Source organism: Saccopteryx bilineata, chromosome 7 (assembly GCF_036850765.1).
Source record: "Saccopteryx bilineata isolate mSacBil1 chromosome 7, mSacBil1_pri_phased_curated, whole genome shotgun sequence".
In the NCBI taxonomy this organism is placed as follows: domain Eukaryota; kingdom Metazoa; phylum Chordata; class Mammalia; order Chiroptera; family Emballonuridae; genus Saccopteryx; species Saccopteryx bilineata.
Genome location: NC_089496.1, coordinates 100569511 through 100595097, shown reverse-complemented (window position 1 = coordinate 100595097; position 25587 = coordinate 100569511). Strand labels below are relative to the sequence as shown.

The 25587-nt window shown below is 38.8% G+C and overlaps 1 protein-coding gene across 1 annotated transcript in view; it reads left to right on the top strand.

Moving 5' to 3' along the window:
- Window positions 1-800: 800 nt before the first annotated feature.
- CCDC186 (coiled-coil domain containing 186) overlaps window positions 801-25587 on the top strand; it is a 44457-nt gene continuing 19670 nt past the window's right edge. Inside the window, exons 1-6 of the mRNA XM_066238436.1 lie at window positions 801-1012; window positions 14647-15336; window positions 20848-20974; window positions 22361-22489; window positions 23759-23971; window positions 25275-25394. Of these exons, the coding sequence (XP_066094533.1) occupies window positions 831-1012; window positions 14647-15336; window positions 20848-20974; window positions 22361-22489; window positions 23759-23971; window positions 25275-25394 (1461 nt within the window). The 5' untranslated portion in view covers window positions 801-830. The remainder of the gene's footprint in view (window positions 1013-14646; window positions 15337-20847; window positions 20975-22360; window positions 22490-23758; window positions 23972-25274; window positions 25395-25587) is intronic.

Sequence of the window (25587 nt, the reverse complement as noted above, 5' to 3'; positions counted from 1 at the left end):
AGAAGCCCTAAACCAAGTAACATTACTTCACTGGACAGAGTAGGTTTGCAAAGTCTGCAGAGACTGAAACTGTTCACCTGACTTCTTCAGGCCCAACAGGCCACAGTATACGATACACTCCCCTCCCCCCCAACACACACCCTATATTCTTTTTGTTGCTAATCATAGAGCATATCAAAACTCATGCTGCTTGTTGAGATACCCTGCCCGGAGAAAACACGCCCCGCGCTCAAGCAGCTTCAAGTCGGGTGCCAAAGACGAAAGCACCAACAGTTTATTATTAAACAATGGCAGAAGGCGCCACGCTGTGGACAGGAACGCGGTGTTATGGAAACCCCCATAGTCTCGCCTAGGATGACTTGTCAGAAGGGCACGTAGGCTACTCCTGCTCACAGGGCAGGCAACACCTGCTGACTCCGCCCATGTCAGGTACAAGGTTTGTGCATCAGAGTTGGGAAGTCATAACTTCGAATTCTTTTATTGCTTTATGCTCCTAATAGGAGGAAGGACTACAGGGTGAGTTGGATTATATCCAGTGAGCGCGTCCCACAAAAAGAAGTAATTCGCTTGGGTCCGGAGGGGCGGAACAGGTAGGACAAGACTAGCCACAGCTGAGCGGAACCGTCCCGGGCGTGGGTGCCGGGAGAGCCAGGCTGGTCGCTCTGGGACAGGAGGCGGCGCTCCGCCGACCCCGCCCACTGCAGACAGGTTACATTGGCCCCAAGATGCGTCGCGTCACACCGGCTGCTCCACGCTGACTGGCTCCTCCAGGGAGCCCCGCCCCCTCAGCTGTAGCCGGGCCGATTTCAGCAGCGCCGCCATCTTTGTTGATGTGTCAGCTCCGCGGGGATTTAGGGAAGCCGCGGCGGCTAGATCGCGGCGTTGGTCCGGTTTTCCACCGCTGTCCCCCGCGTCTCCCGGTCTGCTGCACCTGGCTATGGAGAAGTTGGTCCCTAAGTCGGAGCTCCCGCGGCCTCGCTAGCGGTGCAGCCCGGAGCCTCGGAGAAGTGGGGTGAGTGCTCGAGGGGCGCCCGGCGGGGACCGGGGAGTCGCGGTGGCGGCGCGGCGGGGCTGCCCACCCCGCGCGCGGTCCTGCCCGTCCCGAGGCGGCTCCCGTTTGGTCGGGGGAGAGTGCTCTAGGGGATGGAGTTCGTGATCCCTTTTTCTCCCTCGGTCCGGGGCCGCCGGGGTAGGACGCTGCTGGAGGGGTTGACGGGGCCGTGGGGGCCGCGCCTCCTGCGCCGTGCCCGGATCGCGGCGGAATTTGGGCCGCTTGCTGGGTCTCCCGGGCGAACTGCAGCTCAGCCCCACCTGCTCGCGATCTTTCAGAGACCGGGTCGCCTTTTTTTCTTCTCGTGTGTTCAAGTTGACTGGGGGGGAGTGTGCGCTTCATGTTTTCTGTCGTGACCACTTTGTGCCCTCTTCCAGACACTGCCATCACTGATTTTTACGTAACTAAGAAGCGATTCTTTGGGATTGTGAATATGAGAGGTCTGGTCTTTGTTTTTGTGTTGCCATTCTTTCAAAGACATGCGATGAACCTTGGCTGGGAAGGATATTTCACATTTGTGTCTTCTACCAAACGTGTAAAATGGTAAAGCTCCAACTACAGGTCCCGTAGCTGAGTTGCAGCCCAGGGGAACCATGCAGATGTGGTTGGTTATTGCCGAGCTGTTCACAATATATATAATAAGTACAGCTAATATTCGCATCTTGAGTTTGTTTATAAAGGGAAAGAGGCCTGCCTTTGGAGTCATAACATTTGTTTTAGAAACTGCCTCTTTCACTTGATCGTCTTCTTATCAATGGGAATTAGTACGTAGAACAGTATAGTAAAAATATGCCATACTGTCCTAGGTGTTTTGACAGATTTTCTCCGTGCTTGGCATGTTCCCTTGATGCCCAGGTGTTTTATTTCTTCCAAAAGGATAGACTGGGAGTTTTTCTAAGTAAAGTTGCAGTAAATCAGTGGAACAGTGGTTTAAGAGGTGTGCTGGTAGTCATTCAAAAATTTTTTTTCATTAAGTATTTAAGTATGCTAGTGGGCGTAGCCTTCCCAACTATTAACTACATCTTGGTATTTGCATGGTTGATCTTGTGGGGAAGATAAAGGTTCTAAAGTCATTGAGAGTGAAACTGAACTATCTGCTTGTGTATCAAGTTTACTCTTCCCTCTGTGCAGCTACTTTTCAGTTCTTTATTCATTGTCACCCAAATAGGAAACTGTGATGATTGGCCTCTTTCTTCTTTTCTTTTATGGTCTTTTCAAGTTATTTAAAATTCAGGGAAGGTATTGACTAATTCAAAAATCTTGCAGAATTTAAAGAATTAAAACTCCTTTTTACATTGTAATAGGCAAGCGTGTATTATTACTGAAGAATCTACCTGGAAATGCCCTGCTGTGTTTACATTGCTTTTATTCTCCGGAGATGTATGGATTGTGTTTTTGTCGATTTTATTTTTAACACCCATGTATAATTCAGAATACCTGCATGTAAACTTGAAGGTTTCTTTAAATAGTGACGATTCCATGGCCCTGGCCGGTTGGCTCAGCGGTAGAGCGTCGGCCTAGCGTGCGGAGGACCCAGGTTCGATTCCCGGCCAGGGCACACAGGAGAAGCGCCCATTTGCTTCTCCACCCCTCCGCCGCGCTTTCCTCTCTGTCTCTCTCTTCCCCTCCCGCAGCCAAGGCTCCATTGGAGCAAAGATGGCCCGGGCGCTAGGGATGGCTCTGTGGCCTCTGCCTCAGGCGCTAGAGTGGCTCTGGTCGCAACATGGCGACGCCCAGGATGGGCAGAGCATCGCCCCCTGGTGGGCAGAGCGTCGCCCCTGGTGGGCGTGCCGGGTGGATCCCGGTCGGGCGCTTGCGGGAGTCTGTCTGACTGTCTCTCCCTGTTTCCAGCTTCAGAAAAATGAAAAAAAAAAAAAAAGATGAAAATTAAATAGTGACGATTCCAGAGTGTCATTGGTATTTCAGTGTCTTCATTATTGCTAACACAAAAAGCGTGGTAGAGCATAGTCACCACTCAATGACGTTTTATCCCTCCACCTGTAAACTCAAGAGTTGCTCTCTGATGTCATACAGTGAAGCGTAGCTAATGATGTTTGCTTAGTATATTTAATTTAAAAACATCTTTTTACAGCTGCGTGCTAACATTGTGTAGTGAGGGCAGAACAGTTCAGCAGTACTGTATTCTTACTTGTTAGAAACGATAGGACACAGCAGCTTTAGTTACAGACATTAAAAATTTTTACTTTGCTTTTGAAGAAGGACTGGTAATCTGCACCAGTTTTCCAAATTCATCCAACAGTTTTATGTTAAAGAATCCTTAATTTTAAGTTCTTTTCTTTTTCTCTGAATACATTGTAGATTTTTTCTTTTATCACTTATCTCTAGCTTTAAATAACTAAAACCGATTCTCAGATTTCTCATACACATGACACTGAGCTTACAGTATTGTGTGTGTTATATTTAATATTCATTGCATGGCAACAGTGGGAGCACAGATAATTGAAATTTACAAATTATCCTCTACTCTTAGATTATTTCAGATTTGTCCTTTGAACTTTATCTCTCAGTTACTGAGATTTTAAATATCTATTTGGACTAAGAAATAAACAAAAGGAAAAATATTGGGGTGAAAGGGCAATAGAAACAAAGTGGAAATCAAACCCAGCAAAGGGAAGTATTGATTGTATTATGAATGTGTATTCTGTCATTAAAAGACAAACCAATAGTCTTCTACTGTAGGGATGATTATGTAGTAAGTGCTGCTAAGGAATAATTTGATTTTTTGGTGAACTACATTACACCTAGTTAACCAAAGCCAGGTTAAAGGTGGTTTCAAAACGTAAACATTAATCAGAACTCCTTAACATATAGAAGGCAGACTTAGAACTGGGTTTTTTTGTTTATTTGTTTGTTTTGTTTTTTGGTAATTATCCTTTCTTTTTGAAAAGGGAACTGTAGGTCAAATTTTTTTCCTCTTTTTAATTTTCAGATTTGGGGTGGAAAATTAGCAGAAAATCCTTCATGTTTTCTTAGACTCATTAAAATTAAAATTAATATTGTGAGCTCTATACAAATAGCTTCACAATAAGATTTCGATATTAACAACCTTGTGCTTTAAAAGCTATTCTTTTTTTTTTTGTATTTTTCTGAAGCTGGAAACGGGGAGAGACAGTCAGACAGACTCCCGCATGCGCCCGACCAGGATCCACCCGGCACGCCCACCAGGGGCAAAGCTCTGCCCACTAGGGGGCCACGCTCTGCCCCTCCGGGGCGTCGCTCTGCCTTGACCAGAGCCACTCTAGCGCTTGGGGCAGAGGCCAATGAGCCATCCCCAGCGCCCGGGCCATCTTTGCTCCAGTAGAGCCTCGGCTGCGGGAGGGGAAGAGAGAGACAGAGAGGAAGGAGGGGGGTGGTGGAGAAGCAAATGGGCGCTTCTCCTATGTGCCCTGGCCGGGAATCGAACCTGGGTTCCCCGCACGCCAGGCCGACGCTCTACCGCTGAGCCAACCGGCCAGGGTAAAATCTATTCTTAGATTTACATAGAATTGCATGGCTCTAAGATACCAAGCTGATGGTGTGGCCTATAACTTGATAATGTGATATACTTTGTAGCCACTTACCATCTTTTTCCTGGAATCTCAATGGACCATAATTTCTGTTTTTCCTGTTACTCTGTCACAGGAGTTTGTACTATATTGTGGGGAATCCTGTTGCATTGATTGCCTTGAGTCTGTCTTTTTAACATCTTTTTTTATGTGTGTGTGATAAAATGAACATACTGAAAAGTTGACCCTGTCCTGAGTTTTGGGTGCAAAGATTAACAATTATCCCACAGGGATAATTGACCTTGGCCTCATAGAACATACATTTTTATACTGGTGGACTAAAGACAGTTTTTAAAATCTAGTTATTATCTTTCTTCATGTAAAGGAAATTCAATATATTAATGTTAAATTTTACCCAAAAGCTTAATTAGAATGTGACTACTGAATATTTTTACCTTTTGATCATACTCAGTTTCTGATCTTTTAAAAGTAGAATTTGATTTGCATAAATTTACCTTCTATGAACTTCTGTGTCAGATATTTTCATCATGTAAAACAAGGTTTTCGTGTTTCTTACACAGGTTTTTTTCCCATTGCATTCTGTTTTAAACACCTTTATCCAAGAAAGTGTTGTATTATAAAGTTAATACTATTAAAAACCACTTACCTGGGTTTTGTGATTGGATTATGTTGGACTATGGATGCTTTTTGATTTAATTTATTGCTTCTGACTTTAATTGCCATATTAGAACCTTGTTAGAACTGGTCAGAAAGATAAGTTATTCATTCGATTCTGTTGCTTTCAAAGTGTATTTGGGACTGTGTAAACACTCCTTTGATTTACTTGTCCTTCAAAGGGTGGTAAATTATTATATTGAACAGGAATGTTCTCACAGGCTTTACTTATCTTAATGGAAATTATTTGAAAAGTGTACAGCTGGTATTATCTGAGACTCAAATGGCACAAAATTGTGATTTAAAAATTGGTAGTTTGTTGTAAATAATATGCATTCTGCACTGAGTCAGATTTTTTGTTGGGCTTAAAAAACACTCATGCAGATAACACTGACAGATCTTCAAGTTAAAATACTGTAAACACAAAGAATAAAAGGTTTAACATAGAGCTTTTGTATATTGTCCACTGTATCAGAATGTGAACCCCATAAATGAAGACTTTTATCTATTGCTATGATCCTATAACATAGAGCATTGCCTGCAAATAATACACACTCAATACATATTTGGTGAATGAATAGCTTGGAAATGTATTTTTGACTTGGTACTTTTGAGTGAGGTCTGTTACCAAAATCAGTGAATTGGATTCATTTATTTTTGTAATTTATTGAATGAGCTTAAGTTTTTTTTTTTTTTTGTATTTTTCTGAAGCTGGAAACGGGGAGAGACAGTCAGACAGACTCCCGCATGCGCCGGACCAGGATCCACCTGGCACGCCTACCAGGGGCGATGCTCTGCCCACCAGGGGGCGATGCTCTGCCGCGAACAGAGCCACTCTAGTGCCTGGGGCAGAGGCCAAGGAGCCATCCCCAGCGTCCGGGCCATCCCTGCTCCAATGGAGCCCCGGCTGCGGGAGGGGAAGAGAGAGACAGAGAGGAAGGAGGGGGGGGGTGGAGAAGTAGATGGGCGCTTCTCCCATGTGCCCCAGCCGGGAATCGAACCCGGGTCCCCCGCACACCAGGCGGACGCTCTACTGCTGAGCCAACCGGCCAGGGCAAGCTTAAGTTTTTTGTTGTTTATACTGCTGATCTACTGGGAAAACAGTTTAAGACAGTGTTTTTATTTATATGACTCTTGTATATACATAATTTTGTAGAAATGTGAGTTCTTTCATTATGAAGTAAAATCCAAGGTGGATAATGGTTGGCTTTAAGCAAATAAAAAATGTTTCTTGACCAGTTGCCTACAGCTGATGAGCTCCAGTAAGAGCGAAACCAGTTCTCACTGTGCTGAAACAGTTTAGAAGTGGGAATTGGTCCTGTAGTACTGAGTCAGAAACAACTGGGGGCAGGGTGTGCTGATTTCAGAGGATTTTCTGACTGCTAAATTTTAAGTACAATGTTTTCCCCTCCTGAGTTAGAGTTGCTAAAAGTCAAATACTGGTGGGTTTTGCTTTTTTTTTTTACCTCCAGAAAAGCAGATAATATTGTAATCGTGTAGCACTGTATCTAGATGAGTGTTAATTTAATTTATACAAGCACTTATTAAAAGTCTTGTCTAGTTTTACATTCTCTGCTTTAATCTCCCTCTAAAGTATTCCATCCTCAGTAGCTTTGAAGGCAACCCTCCCTCCCTCCCCCTTCCTCCAAAAAAACTTGGACACCAACCAAACTGGCCCACATCAGCATTGCCAGTTGGAGGCCCACAAGAGGACTCAGCTGTTTTGTTCCCTGGTTAATCCCGGACATAATCAAGCTCATTGTGCCCCCCCTCCCCCATTCTTGTATAGACACTGATCTTCGGTGATGACCTTGCTGCATATATGCACATAGGTCTTCATTAACACTACCCCTTTTCTTTTTGCTTCCTGTAAGTATTCATTTAAGCACCAGAAAACTAAGCTTGAAAACAAAGTGGTTATCAGATGCCATGTGATATGAAGACCTTTTCAAAGGTCACGGGCATATTACTGAGCTACAATATAGAAAGTATTTGTCTTTTGAGGTTAAATTACGCATTCTGTAATTTACAGGAGGAAAATAGTAAAACAGAGTCTGAGCTGCGGTAATTATAAAATCGGTTTTGTTTTGTTTTAACCTGGAGGACTATCCAGCAGAATGAGACCAATTTTTGTTATTCTGAGCTGTCTTGCACTTACAAATCTTTTTGCAACCTGGTTCCCATCCACTAAATGCTGCTCAGTCCTCCCCAGCTCATTGTGTAAATCATGTGGGTCCCACTCTCATTGAGAACCACTGAATCACATTTGCAGGAATGAGTATAAATGTAGTAGAGAATGTATTTGTTACAACTATTGACCTATTTATGATCACTGTTGTTGGAGATTTAAGAAGTTTGATTCAGTTCCGAGTGAGGTTCCTCCTTACAAGTACAAAATCATTTAAAAGAAATGTCACAAGGACGACTGTGACTCTACTTAATGAGTAGAAATGCGGTACATTTTCATTTACATGGGAGAATTTCTGTATTTGCGATGAGGGGAAATACGGAGGAAGATGAAGTGTTAGAATCAGTTAAGTACAGTTATGCTCTGGAGGGAAGAAAGGAAAGGAGCAAATCCATGGAACTGTTAGTGTGCACATGGTTTGGTGGGATCTTGAGTGCTCTGGTCAGGGACTAATAGGAGATAATGAAGCACTAGGATCTTAGAAATGTGTTGAGAGATGAGATTGGAAAAGTAGTACAGCTGGTTTACCAAAGGCATCACAACTCAGATAGAAACACGAGAACATGAGATGGTTTGCTTTTTTCCTTAATGGGTCTCCAGTCATACTTTGTCCAAGGTCCCTACCTCCTCTCCACTTCCCTCTGAAGTGCAGTCCCTTAATGTCTTGGGTCGATGTCATATTTTTCTGTCACTTTTGATTACTAGAGAAAACTTATTCCAGAAATCAAGACAGGTTTCAGTCATTTCAGAAACAAAAATGTTCAACAAAAAGCAAGCATTCTTCTCACCTGAAAAAAGGTTGAAGCTTTTAGTTCCCAGGAGCTTGGATTGAAGAAGAAGAAGGTACAATCTGGCTCTGAAACACGTGTCCTCTCCCTTCTCTAGCTATCCCTTTTGCAGGGGCGGATGGGGGGGGGGGGGGGAAGCCCTGGGAATGGGGGCAGAGTTCTCACTCGGTGAACCTCTAAAGAGGTGGAGGTAGCCCTGACCTCACTCGAATTTCATTTGGAGGTAGGCTGTGTGGAGGTAGAGTGTGCAGATATTATTTTTAGGGGCAGTGTCATTTCCTGATCCCTTCTGCCATTAGGACCCACTTCATAGGGCCCCTCCGGTTCCCCTTTTGCTGAGCCATTGATATTACAAACTTCCACCCCTTCTCTGGATTGGGTGACACTTGCCCTACTGGCGTCTCAGATCATTCGCCCTTTAATTAACCCGCTTGCTGCTCCACTTGGAGCTGCAAGGAGGAAAACAAGAGGGAGGAACGGAGTGAGATTGAGAAACCAACTATTCAGATATTCCAGGAATGAAGTGATCAGCCCTGGGTTGGGTTGCCGGTTGGCTCAGTGACAGTAGAAAGGGGGTATAATTGTAGGAGACATGGAACTGGTAAAAGAATAAGAGGGAAAAGGAAAGGAAGGAGTGATGCCTAAGAAACATGATAACCATTGACAGGAAAGATTAGTTGGGTGTACTCAATAATTATTGGAGCTATACTTAAGATTTTAGATTTAGCAATTTTGAGTGTGAGGTTATGGTAGAATATTCAGTTAAAATGCCTATATTGCAAAAAAAAAAAAAAGCCTATATTCAGGTGGAGATTTAAAAATAGACATGGAGATCCAGTGAAAGTGAGAGTATAGATACTCCGTTATCTGTTAACTCAACTCAGGACCGAAAATAATGTGGGCATCAACTATAAGTTGTTGGTTCAAGTCATTGAAGTATATAAATTGTGGGAGGGAAAACAAAGTTGAGAACTGAAACCCTGGAGACTGTGAAGGCTGGATGAGAGGGTAAGAATCAATATTTACTCCATGCTTTTCTTTGACAAGGCATGGCACACAGTCAAGATTTATAAAGTTCTCGATAAACTTGCTTCTCACTTGCTCTATCTGTTCTGGAGAGTCACAATGCCTTTATAGACTTACTCTCTTTTCAATAGCTTCTTTATCTGCTATCCATTACATTTTGGGCAGCTCTGAGTTCTTCAGTTCATACAGCATGGACCAGTTAGGATGTTTAGAACCATTTTCTTCATTAGCTTTTAGATTGGTTTCTAAATTAAAAGTTCACATTCAGCAGCAACACATTCACAAATTATATCTTTTTTTTTTTTTTTGCATTTTTCTGAAGCTGGAAACGGGGAGGCAGTCAGACAGACTCCCGCATGTGCCTGACCGGGACCCACCCGGCATGCCCACCAGGGGGCGATGCTCTGCCCCTCTGGGGCTTCGCTCTGTTGCATCTAGAGCCTGAGGCAGAGGCCACAGAGCCATCCTCAGCGCCCGGGCCATCTTTGCTCCAATGGAGCCTCGGCTGTGGGAGGGGAAGAGAGAGACAGAGAGGAAGGAAAGGGGGAGGGGTGGAGAAGCAGATGGGTGCTTCTCCTGTGTGCCCTGGCCAAGAATCAAACCTGGGACTCCTGCATGCCAGGCCGATGCTCTACCACTGAGCAAACCGGCCAGGGCCACAAATTATATCTTAAAACAGTGGTTCTCAAACTTTTTGAAGTTGGGACACATTTAAAATCCTACAAATAATTGTAGGTGCACTATATACAAATTTCTGAGAAATATGTTAAAATACTTAAGTCAAATATTAAAAAATATATAAAGTCCAAGCATGCTTTTATGGTAATTAAATGAAATAAATACGACAAAATAAAATTTATTCGGACATTAAAAAACATTTTATGTTACATTTTTTGAGTTATGCTTTTTAGAATTTATAAAAAAGAGTGGTTAAAAATAAAAAAAGACAAAAAAGTTATCTTTTTATATATATATAGGTACATTCTTAGTAAGATTTGGTAAATTCGGCAGGTCCTGTTGCAAATGTGTTAAGTTTTTTCATTCTTGTGTTTATGAGAAACCTGAGCCTGATGCGTCCTGGCGATTTCTTCAATGTTTGGGCATATATCTGAAAGGCAAACTCTCATTTCCTCGTCAATACATTGAAGAATTTCTCTCTTTTTACTCTTAATTGTGTTGAGGGTAGAAAATCCTAATTCACATAAATAGGATGTTGAAAATTGTAGTAAAATATTCAAAGCTTTTTTAGATATTGCCACATATTCTTCTTTTATAGAAACCCAAAAGACTTCAAGAGACAATTCCTTATGTTTAATCATCAATCCACGGTCAGTGGATTTTAAATGTGTCCAATTATTTGTAGGATTTTAAATGTGTCCCAACTTCAAAAAGTTTGAGAACCACTGTTTTAAGATATAATTTGTGGCCCTGGCCGGTTTGCTCAGTGGTAGAGCATCGGCCTGGCATGCAGGAGTCCCAGGTTTGATTCTTGGCCAGGGCACACAGGAGAAGCACCCATCTGCTTCTCCACCCCTCCCCCTTTCCTTCCTCTCTGTCTCTCAGCTACCAGTTTTTCTTCTTCTGTTAATGTTAAACCAAAATCACTTGAAGCGCCTGACCTGTGGTGGCGCAGTGGATAAAGCGTCGACTTGGAAATGCTGAGGTCGCCGGTTCGAAACCCTGGGCTTGCCTGGTCAAGGCACATATGGGACTTGATGCTTCCAGCTCCTACCCCCTTCTCTTTCTCTGTCTCTGTCTCTCTCTCTCCGTCTCTCTCTCCTCTAAAAATGAATAAAAAAAAAATCACTTGAAGCTTCCATGAATGGGTTTCTAATCCAATCGTATTGTTCAGTGTTAAGTGATGGAAAATGCTATAAATTAAATTCTGCCCGTCAGCCTTGAAGTCCTATTTTAAAATACTTAAATTTTGCTGACTTCCAGAATCGGATTCTTCAGTATCACGCTTCTTTTTGAGAACTCTATTCATTTTATTTGGGTGTATTTATCTAAAAGTTTTATTTGGGTGTATTTATCTAAAAATAATATAATGATGTATTAATAATAGATATAATAATGATGTATTAACAAAAACAGCAGTATTTTCGTAATGAAATGGTATAATAGGGTAACTATATTTTTATATCTGGGCACATGCTGCGAAACAACGCAGCTAGTAATTCCAGGTCCCGAGTGGGAATGGAGCGGAATTAATAAAATACACGGAACTAAGAAAATACGGGGTGGGGAGGGCCCTGTAATTGCTGCTGGCAAGAACAAAGCACCCCCAAAAACCACATCTTGCTTTATTTATAGGGCAAAGTGGGCCATTAGCAAACCAATGAGACCTTTGATCATGTTTCCAAGGCAACCCAAGAATTTCACCAAGTGCAGAAAACCCCCACCATACATATCATCTTAACTTTACACCAAACAAAGGATAGAAGAAACTTACTTCCAGTCTTTCCGGAGAACATGGCAGGTAGTGTAAACAATCCAGCACCACAGCTATTGCCTTTTGCAACCTAATCAGTCAGGTGAGGTGGGGGGTTGGGCAGACTTATCAGTTTACAGACAATTCTTTACACTTCTGTCCCCCAAATATCTAAACTCCAAAAACCCTGTTGGATTTTTGGTCCCCAACAGGCACATATTTTTCTGGAATACCAGAGGGCACACCTAGAAATCTTCTAGGGCACACCAGTGCACCCTGGCACACACTTGAGAACCACTATCTTAAAGTGAGTTACTTTGGAGATTGTAATGTAAGTGGGATAATGCCCCTGCTTGAGAATGATACTACTTTATTCTAGATTTTGGAATATAGCACACTTGTGAGATCTTACTTATTAACTTACTACATTTATTTGTATCATCTAAACCAGGGGTAGTCAACCTTTTTATACCTACCACCCACTTTTGTATCTCTGTTAGTAGTAAAATTTTCTAACTGCCCACCAGTTCCACAGTAATGGTGATTTATAAAGTAGGGAAGTCACTTTACTTTATAAAATTTATGAAGCAGAATTACAGCAAGTTAAAGCATATAATAATAACTGACCAAATACTTTATGTCAGATTTTGCTAAGTTTGGCAGAATAAATCTTTCTAAAACAACTTACTATAGTTAAATCTATCTTTTTATTTATTGATATATTATACTTTGGTTGCTCCACTACCACTCACCGTGAAAGCTGGAACACCCACTAGTGGGCGGTAGGAACCAGGTTGACTACCACTGATCTAAACCAAGCTTTCATATTGGTGTGGGCTTTTTGTCTTAGTTATAACATATATAAAGCAAGATAATGATAATTTCTATTTGATTGTTTGGAAATATGTTATACATTTGGGTAATTTATAGTATTAAGGCCAATGTCAATATTAGACTGTCCAGAGGACAGTCTAAACTAAAAGATAAGGTATTTGACAAACAAACTGGTTTTCTTTTCCTTTCTGAGAATTATTCTTCCTGTTTTCTGCATTCCCAGAATAATAATGTTCTTCAAATACTATACTGCTCACAAAAATTAGGGGATATTTCAAAATGAATATGAAGCAATAAAAAAAGCAGCTTTGATTTTCTTGTTGTTAAACAAGAACATCAGAAAAGCAAATGACAAGTCAAAGAAAGTTTATTATGCAAATGAGATGCAAAACAAACTTTTATGTCACTGGTGGAAATGCACTGTACAAAAGGCTCAAAGTACCGGAGTATCTGCATGTTCCCTGATCCCCTCATTTTTGTGAGCAGTAGTTTCTAGCATGTCACTTCTGTGTTTTAATTCAACAGATATTGGAGGACCTATGCTCAAAGCTCTGTATATTAATTGTCATGATTTATTGTCCTTAACAAAATTCATTTCTGTATATAATTCTGAGCATTCTTCCTGACCATCTTCTCTCCTTTCTTCTCATCCTCTTATCACCACTTCATCACAAACCAAAAATGAACTTGTAGCTTTCTGTTCTTCAAAAATTTTGTCTTTCTGTTTTGTTTTTTGTAAGTTCACCTTCCATCTGGAGTTACTTCTTTCCTACTGTCAAAACTATGATCTGCCCACATACTCACCCAACTTCATATGACTTCAGTAATTCGTGTACCATGTATATGCTTTGTTGATATCTGACAAAAGAAGTGGACAATTTTTTTCATAAAAATTGCTGGACTGTTTTATATTTATCCATCTCGGGAGAATTCTGAAGTGGAATTATTTTGGGAAAATAGCTAGAATAGTAAGCCTCAAGAATAGCACACAAATGTATTCTAATGTTACTGAGTTAGTTTTGTAAATGTTGCTTTTGTGACGTCAGCAGTGCACATGGCCTCCATTTGGGTTGCTCTGGATGTTGTTTATTCTTAGTGACCGTGTTTGAAAATCACCATGCTACTTCCTGGATCCCGTCCTAGATAATAAGATGAATTCCTGCCTGGAATACTTTACACTGTAATAATTTTCACTTCAGTTCTGGGTGTTTGGGCTGTAGGTGACTGTTTTGTTATTGTTTAGTTTTCCTTCTCTGTAAATTTTTGTCATCATTAATGTGTTTTATTTTATTATCTTGGTTTGTAATTTCTCTTCTGTTTTCATTGCTGTCTTATTTCCCCAATATTTTCTTACAGATTCCTGAGATACCCATTTTCCTCTTGTGGAGCAGAAGGAGTACTGAAACACTTTTTTGGCACTAATCTTCCAGTCACTACTAGTCTTGTTCCATACCCCGGGGGGACAGAGGAGTGCCAGGCTGTCCCCAAAGTGGTCATGAGTGAAGGGAAGGAGGACAGAGGAGGAGACTGCAGTGCCCTGTTGTAACACTCTTGGATTGGCTATCCTATTCTTTTTTCTTTTATTTCCCTGAAGGGAATGGCTTTTGAAAGAATGATTAGTGGTAAAAATTCGTGGCTTTAGTTATTCCACATCATGGGGTATTTGCAACTATGTGTGAAGTCTTGGTTTTAAAAACTTTCTTGGCCCTGGCTGGTTGGCTCAATGGTTGAATGTCGGCCGGTGTGGAAGTCCCAGGTTTGATTCCCGGTCAGGGCACACAGGAAAAATGATCACCTGCTTCTCCACCCTTCCCCCTCTCCTTCCTTTCTGTCTCTCTCTTCCCCTCCCACAGCCAAGGCTCCACTGGAGCAAAGTTGGCCCAGGTGCTGAGGATGGCTCCATGGTCTCCGCCTGAGGCACTGCAATGGCTCCGGTTGCTACGGAGCAAGGCCCCAGATGGGCAGAGCATCGCCCCCTGGTGGGCATGCGGTGTGGATCCTGGTCGGGCACATGTGGGAATGTGTCTCTCTGCCTTCCCCCTTCTCATTTCAGAAAAATACAAAAAACAAATAAATAAAATAAAAAAGTCTGAACAACAACAACAAAAAACTTTCTTGTTTACATTTTGATTTTTTGACTTTCTTAGATGTAAAGCTATTGGGAGCAGATGTGAAGAGATGCAGAGTGAATTGGTGCCTGACAGCATGTCAGAGACAGAGCTCATAGCCTCCATTTTCTCTGATAAAAACACCGGGAAAACATCTGAATTAAAGATAGACTCATGCAACTCGTTTTCTGGTGATGAAAGCAGCAGCTTAGAAGATGAGTCCAAACTACTGTCATTAAACTCTGATAAAACTGCATGTCAGCTGAACGAGCACAATCATCAGATTACAGCACAGGAAAATTCTATTCCAGATGATGGTGGAGGTGAGGATTCTCCTACTAAAACAGACACATGCCCAGAAAATCCGGAACAAATAGCCGATTTTCCTGGTGGACATTTTACAAAGCAAGTTTTGAAAACAAACAGAGCAGAACAGACAGTAACTCAAATATTGGCAGAATTAAAGTCATCGACACTTGCAGAAGCAGCTAGCCGAAAGACTTACTCCGAAAGTCCCTATGATACAGACTGCACGAAGAAACTAATTGCAAAAATTAAGACTGTTTCAGCGTCAGAGGATTTGTTAGAAGAAATAGAGTCTGAGCTCTTATCTACGGATTTTGCAGAACACCGAGTACCAAATGGAATGAATAAGGGAGAACATGCGTTATTCGTGTTTGAAAAGTGTGTGCAGGATAAGTATCTGCAGCAGGAGCACACCATAAAGAAGTAAGTTTCTTATTCTTTCAGGTTATTTCTTCCCACAGGGATTAAAGATGGCATTCTTTAAAGGAAGAGAGCAGCTTGTCCACTTTAATTCCATAGCAGAGCCACACACATTGTCTTTGATCAACAAATATGGATTTACTGAATAATTAAGCAGATGTCAAGTTTGTCTAGTTACTTAATTTATGCATCTGTTTTTTTTAGAATGTGGCATTTTAATTTCATTATTTTAGAAATAGTAGATAGACATCAGTGTTTGTATACAGGGTGCACAAAAGTAGGTTTACAGTTGTAATACAAGTAAGTATTACAGTTAACATAAGAATAAAACTGTTTTGCGTACTCAAAAGTATAACCCTCCTTTTGCCCACCCCTGTATATGTTGTATACTTATGTCATACATTAGCGTGTATAAACATATAAATGTATTTATAAAGTCAATGTTTTGAATATGATTCAAAATTTGTTAGTTTTGCATGTCAATATACATGTCTAAAGGAATATTTTATTGTGTAAGTGTATTAAAGATCTAGAAACTCTATAAAGAAAACTCAAAGTTTTCCGTTTTGAAAGGATGTAGAGCGTAACATTGTCAAAACTAAGAAAGAGTTCACAGCCTGACCTGTGGTGGCGCAGTGGATAAAGTGTCGACCTGGAACACTGAAGTCACAGGTTCATAACTCTGCACTTGTCTGGTCAAGGCACATAAGGGAGTTGATGCTTCCTGCTCCTCCCCCCTTTCTCTCTCTCTCTCTCTCTCTCTCTCTCCTTTCTAAAATGAATAAATAAATTTAAAAAATAAAGGAAGAGTACTCAGTGATTCAGAAGGAAATGAGAAGTCATCAAACTCAAAATTTTTTCCTTAAAGCCTCTTTGTAAATTCATTTGTTTAAAAAAATTAAAATGTAGAAAACAGAAGACTTGGTTAATTACCATTCAGTAAATAAGGTCACAGTTATTTTTAGAGTTCTTGTATTTTTGGAGTTAATTTCTATTCTAATGAGTTTAATTTCACTTTATCTATTCCTAACAGTACTATATCACCCTGTATTTTTATTCTAGATTTATATATGTAAGTGAGGCATTATGTTTAGGCATTCTTTTATAACCTTTGAGAAAGGAAAATAAAATATGCTAGCCTTCACTAAAAGACAGATTCTTTTTTTTTAAAATGATACTTTAAAAAAATTTGAAATGGGAGTGTGTGTGTGTGTGTGTGTATGTGTGTGTGTGAAGAGAGAGAGAGAGAGAGAGAGAGAGAGAGAGAGAGAGAAAGGGGAGGAGGAAGTTTACACACCAGAAGGAGAGGACAGAAGAAAATAGAGCATAATTGCAACATTGCTGGACATGTAATTGGCCTTTAATGATAACTTGCTTCCAGTCTTGACTGTTTCAGATTATCTTGTTCAGGGAGTCAGTCTTGCCCAAACCAGCTCATCCTTCATTGTTTTATCCAATGAACTTAAAATTCTTAGTATCCAGAGCCCCATCTTTTTTTTTTTCTATTTTAAAACTTTTTATTTTAAATTGTGATAAAATATACATAACTGAAAATCTACCATTTTAATCATTTTTAAGTGTGCACTTTGGTAGTGTTGAATATATTATATTCACATTGGTTAATTTTTTTTTTGATAATTCATGTTTTATTTAAAAAATAAGTCTGCCATAGCCTAAGCAGGAAACCAAAATCTTGAAAATGTTTATTTGAACCCTAGAGATTCTGTACTGTGCTAGTACAGGTAGGTAGTCGTGTTAACAGCAACAGTGATGTCACAGACAGTGGGTTAAGTTCTATAAGGGTGATGATTAAGTTTAACAGTAGCAAACAAATAATGAATCAACACAATTTCCCACAAAATCAAAGTAAACATTATTGTCTCCTGGTCTTTTGTTGTGAGAAAGCAATATGACTAATGGGACTTCCATAGTATTCTTCAGCTTCTCTTAGTAGCTAACTCACTGCTTTGAACTCACAGATCTTTATATAGGCTATATATTCTTATTCTTTTAGGTTTTTCTTTATACTATTTTGAAATTTAACAGCTTCTTGTGTTGGCTATAATTCTAACCAATGTTAAATCAAACTACTCTATAATTTTCTAAGACTGTTCTGAGCAGGATCTTCTCACTGAAAATAGTTACTGACTCATTTATATTATTTGTCCTTTAAAAGTGAAATATAAAGTATTTTGTTGCAGTTAATCAAGTATTTGAAAAGATGATATCAAACTTGGTAGAACATCAAAGAACTTTCCAGAGAAGCATTACAGCAGGAGAAAATAATATAGTGTTTCAGACCAAACACTTAACGTTTATAGAGATTGCAACTCACAAACAGCTTCTCAGAAAATTTTCTCATTTGTAAGTTATACTGGTAATTTTTTCAGGTAAATTATACAGGTAAATTTCTAGTAACCCCTTACCCTAGGGGTAAAATTATCTTTGTAAGGATTAGAGTGAGATAATTCATGCAAAGCATACAACGTAATGTTTACTCCATTAGTAAAGCACCAATACAATTTAGTCATTAATAAAACTTGTTATAGCTGCCTCCACAGCATGTCTCCTTCAAAATAAGGAGTACTGTTGAAAATAAGAAATGTTAAGCAAGTCTATGTGGCTGCTGGGTGCAGCAAGAAACTTGAAAGCACCATACAACTTCATAGAAAAAAATCATAATATTTCATCAGGATCCTGGGGAGATTAAATATTTATACATAAATCCATCATGCAGATGGAAAATAACAAAAATATTATAAAAGTAGAGAGAATAATACATGATTCCATCACCAGCTTCAACAACTATCAACTTATGGCCAATCTTATATTCACATTGTTATGCAACCAATTTCTATAGCTTTTTAATCTTGCAAAGCTGAAACATAAACAATTTTATTTTCTCCTGCTCCCAGCCCTTAGCAACCACCATGCTACAGTTGACATTTGAACAACATGAGCTTGAAATAATGTGGGTTCACATGGATTTTGTTTTTTAAATAAATATGTATAGTACTGTGAATATATTTTCTCTTCCAATGATTTTTTTTAAAACATTTTTTTTTGTCTGGCCTTATTTTAAGAATACAATATATAATATATAAACCATATAAAATATCTATTAATTGACTGTTTATGTTATCAGTAGGTGTTCTAGTTGATAGTAGGCTATTAGCAGTTGTTTGGGGGGAGTCAAAAGTTATACATGGAATTTCAACTGCCCTGGGGGTCTGAACCCTGACCTCTATGATGTTCATGGGTCAACTGTACTTTGTTTCTAGGAGTTTGACTACTATTGATGCTTCATATAAACGGAATCATACAGTAATTTGCCTTTTTTGTAACTGGCTTATTTCCCTTAGTGATGTCTCTAATATTCATCCATGCTGTAATATGTTTCAGAATTTTCTTCCTTTTTAAGATGGAATAATATTCCATTGTATGGCTATACCACATTTTGTTTATTCATTCAGCCATTAATGGACATTTTGGTTTCTTCTTCCTTTTGGCTACTGTAAGTAATGCTACTGTGAATATGAGTGTACAAATCTGTCCTGAGACACTTTTTTAAGGCCTTTTTAATACTACCACAAAACCAATGGCTGCTGTTCCTGCTCCTGCTCATTCTACTGGAATGCTGCTATTAGGAATAAACTATATGATTTTGTACTGAAACCGTCAGTGTTTCTGCCATTTTTGCTTTTTAGCATAAGTTCCTGATTTTCCTGCTGTCTCTGCCTGTTCTTTTAGACCTTCCCTTTGAGATTATCCCTGACATCTCTTCTCACTTTCCTTATTTCTGGACTTTTAACCACTTTCATGCCTCTCTTGTAAATTATGATGTATATTTAATAATAATAGCAAACATATGTTGTTGACTATGTGGCATTTTACATATATTATCTGGCACTTTGCATATATTAATGCATAGAATCCTCACAACAACCCTATTTGGTATGAACTCTTACTATTTTACAGCTGAGGTGCCTGAAGCACAAAGAGATTCATCATTTGTTCAAGGTCACATACTAATAAATATAAAGTTAACATCTGAGCCTCGTTAGTCTGGTGTCAGAGGATTTTTAATGTGGTATCTGAAATGCACTCAGTTACAAGTTATTCACTTTCTACTATATTCCATGTATTTTTAGATAAATTTAATTCCTCTTATTCCTCTGTCCTGCCTGAACTGTGGCAGGATGATGGATGGGGGGAAACACAGTTCTGGTCAGAACCTGCAGTTTTAATCTCAGGAGCTCATCTGAGAGGCTGCCCACTGCCACTTACCGACTCTGTTGGCCAATCAACCTCTCTGAGTCAAAGATTTTTCTTTTGTATGAGGGGTGATACTTACCTGATGAGGTTGTTTGTCATATTATCATTTTAACTCTAGGTTAGTCATTTGTTGCACACATATTTTAAATTCCAAAGTAAATGCTTCGTGACTCGGGTTAGCTCTAAAACTGCCTTTCAGTTCCTTTGGCTTAAATTTTCATGAACGCATCTATTTCCAAATGTCCTTATTTATATATCCATTTCCTTATTTTCTAATATTGTCGAAGGTCCCAACCAGGATCCTTACCTAAGAACAGTTTGTGTATAGGATGTGCATCTGTCACACAGCAGTAATTCTAGAACTTGCTGCTCTTCTCTTCTCCCTAAATTGTTTTCTTGTGAACTATACCCAGGGTTCTCAGTTTCTGCAACAAACTGAGTGTACATGTCAGAAAAATGATCTAAGTTAAACGGTGACAAAAAGGCTTGAATAAACTTGCATGCTCTATTTCTCTCTTTCCCAAATATTTGTATGACTTCTTTCCTCACTGAAGTCATGTAGTTCTTAGAGAGGCCTACCCTGACTACTTTATCTAAAATCACAGCTGAAGTTTCTCTCTGTCCTTTTGCCCTCTTTTTAGTTGTTAAAAGGACATGATCACTACCTGGCAATTTATTATATATCACATCTATGTGTTGTTTATTTTGATATTCTCCTATAGAATATAAGCTCGATGTGGGCAGGCATGGTTGGCTGATGTATTTTTAACATGCAGCATAATATAGGTACATCATAGATACCCAGTAAGCGTTTGTTGAGTGAATGAGAGATCTTCAAAGTAGATGTAAAAGGCCTGAGCCATAGAATTAGACCTGGGCGCAAATCTCAGTTCAGCCACTTACTAGCTGTATGAACTGAAATAAGGTCTAGGCTTCAGGTTTTGTTTTATTTTGTTTTTAATTTGTGAAAAATATATTATTTTATGGACATTAATTTCATAGACTTGAATATTAAATAATGCACTTAAAGCTAAACTTAATAAATAGTAATTGTACAATAAATTTTAAGTAATAGTGGTTGCTGTTAATAATCCTAAAATAACAGTTGTTAACCTTTTTAGGTATCTTAACTTATTGCTGGTAATTTTAAGGTGTTATTTATACTTTTCCAGGGACTTAAAACGATACTTCTGCTTAAGCTTTTTTTTATTTTGCATTGACTTTAATTTTCATACATAGGTTAATTAAAGAAAATAAGAAACATCAGGAGCTCATCTTAGACATATGTTCAGAAAAAGACAATTTAAGAGAAGAACTAAAAAAAAGAACAGAAACAGAGAAGCAGCATCTGAACACAATTAAACAGGTAAAAAGACATCATTAAAGACTACATTTCAATTTATAAAATAAATACATTTCTGAAACTTTGTGTACAAATGAAAGCTTTGTATTTCAAATTAGAAGATTGCTTGGTATGTAAAGCCTTCTCTTTTCTGAAATGGGAATCAATATTTTCATACGATGTGTGATTATATTCTACTATATAGGATAGAAATCTGAGAAGAAAAGGTGATTGAATTTGGCAGAGCACTGCTATAGATGCATCTTACAAGTGTTAGTATGTTGTGTCTTTGTTTTCACTCATTCACCTACTATTCTGATTTCCCTTGTGACTTCTCCCATTGATTATTTAGGTGTTGTTTAATTTTTACATATTTGTGAATTTTTCAAATTTCTTCTCTGTTACTGAGTTCTAATTTCATTCCATTATGGTTGGAGAAGATACTTTATATAATTTCACTCTTTTAAACTTATGGAGATTTGTTTACTGTCTTAGCATGTATTTTATCCTGGTGAATACTCCATGTGCACCTGATGAGGATGTATATTCTGCTGTCCTATAGATATATAAGATCTAGTTATTTCATAGTTTTGTTTAATTCTTTTGTTTCCTTGTTAATCTTTTGTCTAGGTTATTGAAAGTAAAGTATTGAATTCTTCAGCTACTGTTGAGTTGTCTATTTCCTTATTCATTTCTGTCAGTTTTCGCTTCGTGTATTTTGGTGCTATGTAACTAAGTGCACATGCATGTATTTATAATTGTTATATCTTTCTGCTGGATTGACCCTTTTGTAATTATGAAATGTTTCTCTTTATCTCTAGTAAAGTTTTTTATTTTAGCCTATTGTGTCTGATGTTAGTGTAGCCACTCTGACTTTCTTATGGTTGCCGTTTCCATGATACATCTCTTCCCATCCTTTTGCTCTCAGTCCATTTATATCTTTGAAACTGAAGCATCTCTTATGAACAGCATATTTAGGATCTTGTTTTTTATTTAAGTCCTTGGATATGATTATTTAATACCCTTTCATTGAATGTTATTACTGACAGTTGGGATTATAGCTTCCATTTTTTATTTTTATGTCTGTCTTTTTTGTTCCCCTGTTTATCCATTATTGCTTTCTTTTGCATTGAGTATGTAACATTCATATTTCTTTTATGATATTTTCACTGTTTTTGAGTTATTTCCATAATAATTAATCGAGTTTACCATCCATCTTATCAGAATCTGCTTCAGTTTCATAGTAACTTAATTTAAATGAGATAAAGAAACATTGCTAACATTTACTTTTTGAAGTATATTCATTGCATTCTTTGTGTTCATTTACATACATTGTTTGTGTCTATTTGAGGTATTAGTGGTCTGTTTGATGCAGCTATAAAAATAACCTGGAAGTAATTTTTTTTACAGCTAGAATCAAGAATAGAGGAACTTGATAAAGAAGTTAAAGCTTCCAAAGATAAACTAATAGCTCAAGACATTGCAGCTAAAAATGCAATTCAGCAATTACACAAAGAAATGGCCCATCGGATGGAACAGGTATTTTTCAAGTCATTGTCATTATTAACTTTCTGATGATTCTCACTTGTTTATTAAAGTAAACTAATTCTATTAGATGATCTTGGACATCAGAGGTGTACTAGGAATGGGTAGTTTTATTTTTATAAAAAGTAACTTTTTTAAAAATGCTAAAACAATACATAAATAACGTGCTGCCTACAAAAATAATGAAATAAATTAAGGAAATGTAGAATACAAAATCAAAGTCCCTCTTCATCTATACGTCTCCCTTCCTGCTCCCAAACCCTTTCTATCCGTTCCTTGTTCCTTAGCAAATTGATAGTTTGAGTATGGCACTTATCATGTATGCATGTATAAGTGACACATAGGAATATACTTTTTTACCTACTTGAGTGTAATCTTACTGTACATCTTTTATGTAACTTTTTCCCCCTACTTAATATACCGACTAATTTCAGCTGCCTACTGAATCCTATTGATTATCTTGTTCATGCTTTATCTTCATTGAAGTCAGTGACAAACATCTTAAACTAGTCAAATCCAAAGGCTTTTCCTGGTTCCTCTTCCTTTATCTGTGCCATAGGTGGACTGATATAATACTCCCAGCAATCCTGCGAGGTGGGTGCTGCCATTATTTGGGGTGGGACCTCGGAATGTGAACTTTTAGCACCCGAGGTTATTCCCTTGCAACTGGGCCATGGAAGACTACCTGAGTAACAGAAGGATCGTGGCACTGCTGGAAGGAGCCATTATGCTGTTTGGGCCAAAGGAGCAGAAGAGGGCACAGGTGTAACTCAGAGACTGTAGTTGTATCGTGAGGTCACCTGGCAGGAGTGGAGGCCTTTGACCAGGCCATGGTGACTCTGGAGGGACCAGCTCTCCCTCTCTGCCTACCCTCCTCGTACCTACTGTTAGCCGAACTCAACTGGAAGTAGGAGGGCAAGGAAACTTGCTGACATGTGTCTGATGGTTGTCTTTCTGGAGCACAGGGTGGAGAGGAGAGCGTGGGAAGTGGATCTGGAGGCATAAACAGAAAATAGCAACCACATCAGCCAAAGTCAAAGGAATAGGAAAGCGTGAAATAAATACGACTGATAATAAGGTGTTTATGGTATTGTTTATAATTTTGACTTTTTCCTTTCCTCTTTAAAATTTTCATGGCACAGTTTCTGGGAAAGTTATTCAAAAATAAAACCACATTGGTGGTAATATAGAAAAACATTAGTTTTTGATGTCTTTTTATTTGAGAAATATTTGTTTATTTATGCTAGATACCTTTTTTCAAAGGCCAATAAGAAATGCGAAGAGGCTCGCCAGGAAAAAGAAGCTATGGTGATGAAGTATGTAAGAGGTGAGAAAGAGTCTTTAGACCTTCGCAAGGAAAAAGAGATGCTGGAGAGAAAACTGAGAGATGCAAATAAAGAATCTGAGAAGAACACTAACAAAATTAAGCAGCTGTCTCAGGAGAAAGGGCGGTTGCAGCAGCTGTACGAAACGAAGGTATTACTTGTGCTGTTGTACCTTGTTTGAAACTTACTGTTTGCTTTCTCTTATTTAATCAATCATAACTTACCGTGGTTAAGCCACTACCAAACATAAAGTTGTTTATTTTACCTTCTAAGTGTGAATGCTTTAGTAATTCCAATATCTTGTTACCTGTCTGCAGGAAATGTTACCGGAAAAGGATGAGCAATTGACATACGTTGTTTATTACATAATTTTCTATTGATAGATCTTTCTAAAAACTTTTTAATTAAATCTGCATGTTGAAGAAATGAGTTTGCGCCTCAAAGGAAGATTTTATTTTGGCAGCATATGTACATAGTAGTGTCAAAGTGTGAATGGTTTAATAAGTATGATTTGACCAGAATCCCAGTGTAACTTATTCATCATAGAATAAAACTTACATTTTTCATGTTCAAATACCATGTTCTTTGATGCTGTCCAAGATTTAATTACTGAGCTATCCAGAGCCTTTCGTTAAGAAGCTGTGTCATGGCATGGTCTCCTTTCCAGTTGATTGTCATTTCTTGGTGACAAATGTTATTTTTCATTAAATAGCTTTTAGTTCAGGAATGTTGTCATTGTTTTATAGAATTCTGGCAAAACAAATGTAATTTGTATTATACCTTAAGGGCAGGTAGTCGAGAAGAATAAAGGTATGCTTGTACTTCCAATGTATCTAGTTGGTTAAAATTTATGTTAATTATGTCTTAATTGGATTTAGGATTTTACTGACTTTTTTTAATATAAATTTTTATTAATTTTAATAGGGTGACATCAATAAATCAGGGTACATATATTCAAAGAAAACATGTCCAGGTTATCATCTCATTCAGTTATGTTGCATACCCATCACCCAATCGGATTGTCCTCTGTCACCTTCTATCTAGTTTTCTTTGTGCCCCTCTCCTCCCCGCCCCCATAACCACCACACTCTTGTCCATATCTCTTAGTCTCGTTTTTATGTCCCACCAATGTATGGAATCATGCAGTTCTTGGTTTTTTCTGATTTACTTATTTCACTCCGTATAATGTTATCAAGATCCCACCATTTTGTTGTAAATGATCCAATGTCATCATTTCTTATGGCTGAGTAGTATACCATAGTGTATATGTGCCACATCTTTTTACTGACATCTTATGATTTGCCATTGAAATCAGTCTTATGGCTTATAGGCCATAATGTGCCAGCTCCTGAGTTATAGTGTTATTGTATTGATTGTTTTGAGGAGGTAGAAAAGATATACAAATAATTGGTTGATTGTTAAGTGAAAAATATGACTGAGTGATATTATTTTAGGAAGGTGAAGCTACTAGACTCACCCGAGAAATAGAGAAACTAAAGGAAGACATCAACTCTCACCTCATTAAAGTAAAATGGGCACAAAACAAATTAAAAGTGGAAATGGATGCACATAAGGTGAGTACTGTAATGTAGGGGGAAAATTATTACAATCAGTTTTTTTTTTTTTTTTTTTTCATTTTTCTGAAGCTGGAAACAGGGAGAGACAGTCAGACAGACTCCCGCATGCGCCCGACCGGGATCCACCCGGCACGCCCACCAGGGGCGGTGCTCTGCCCCCCAGGGGGCGATGCTCTGCCCATCCTGGGCG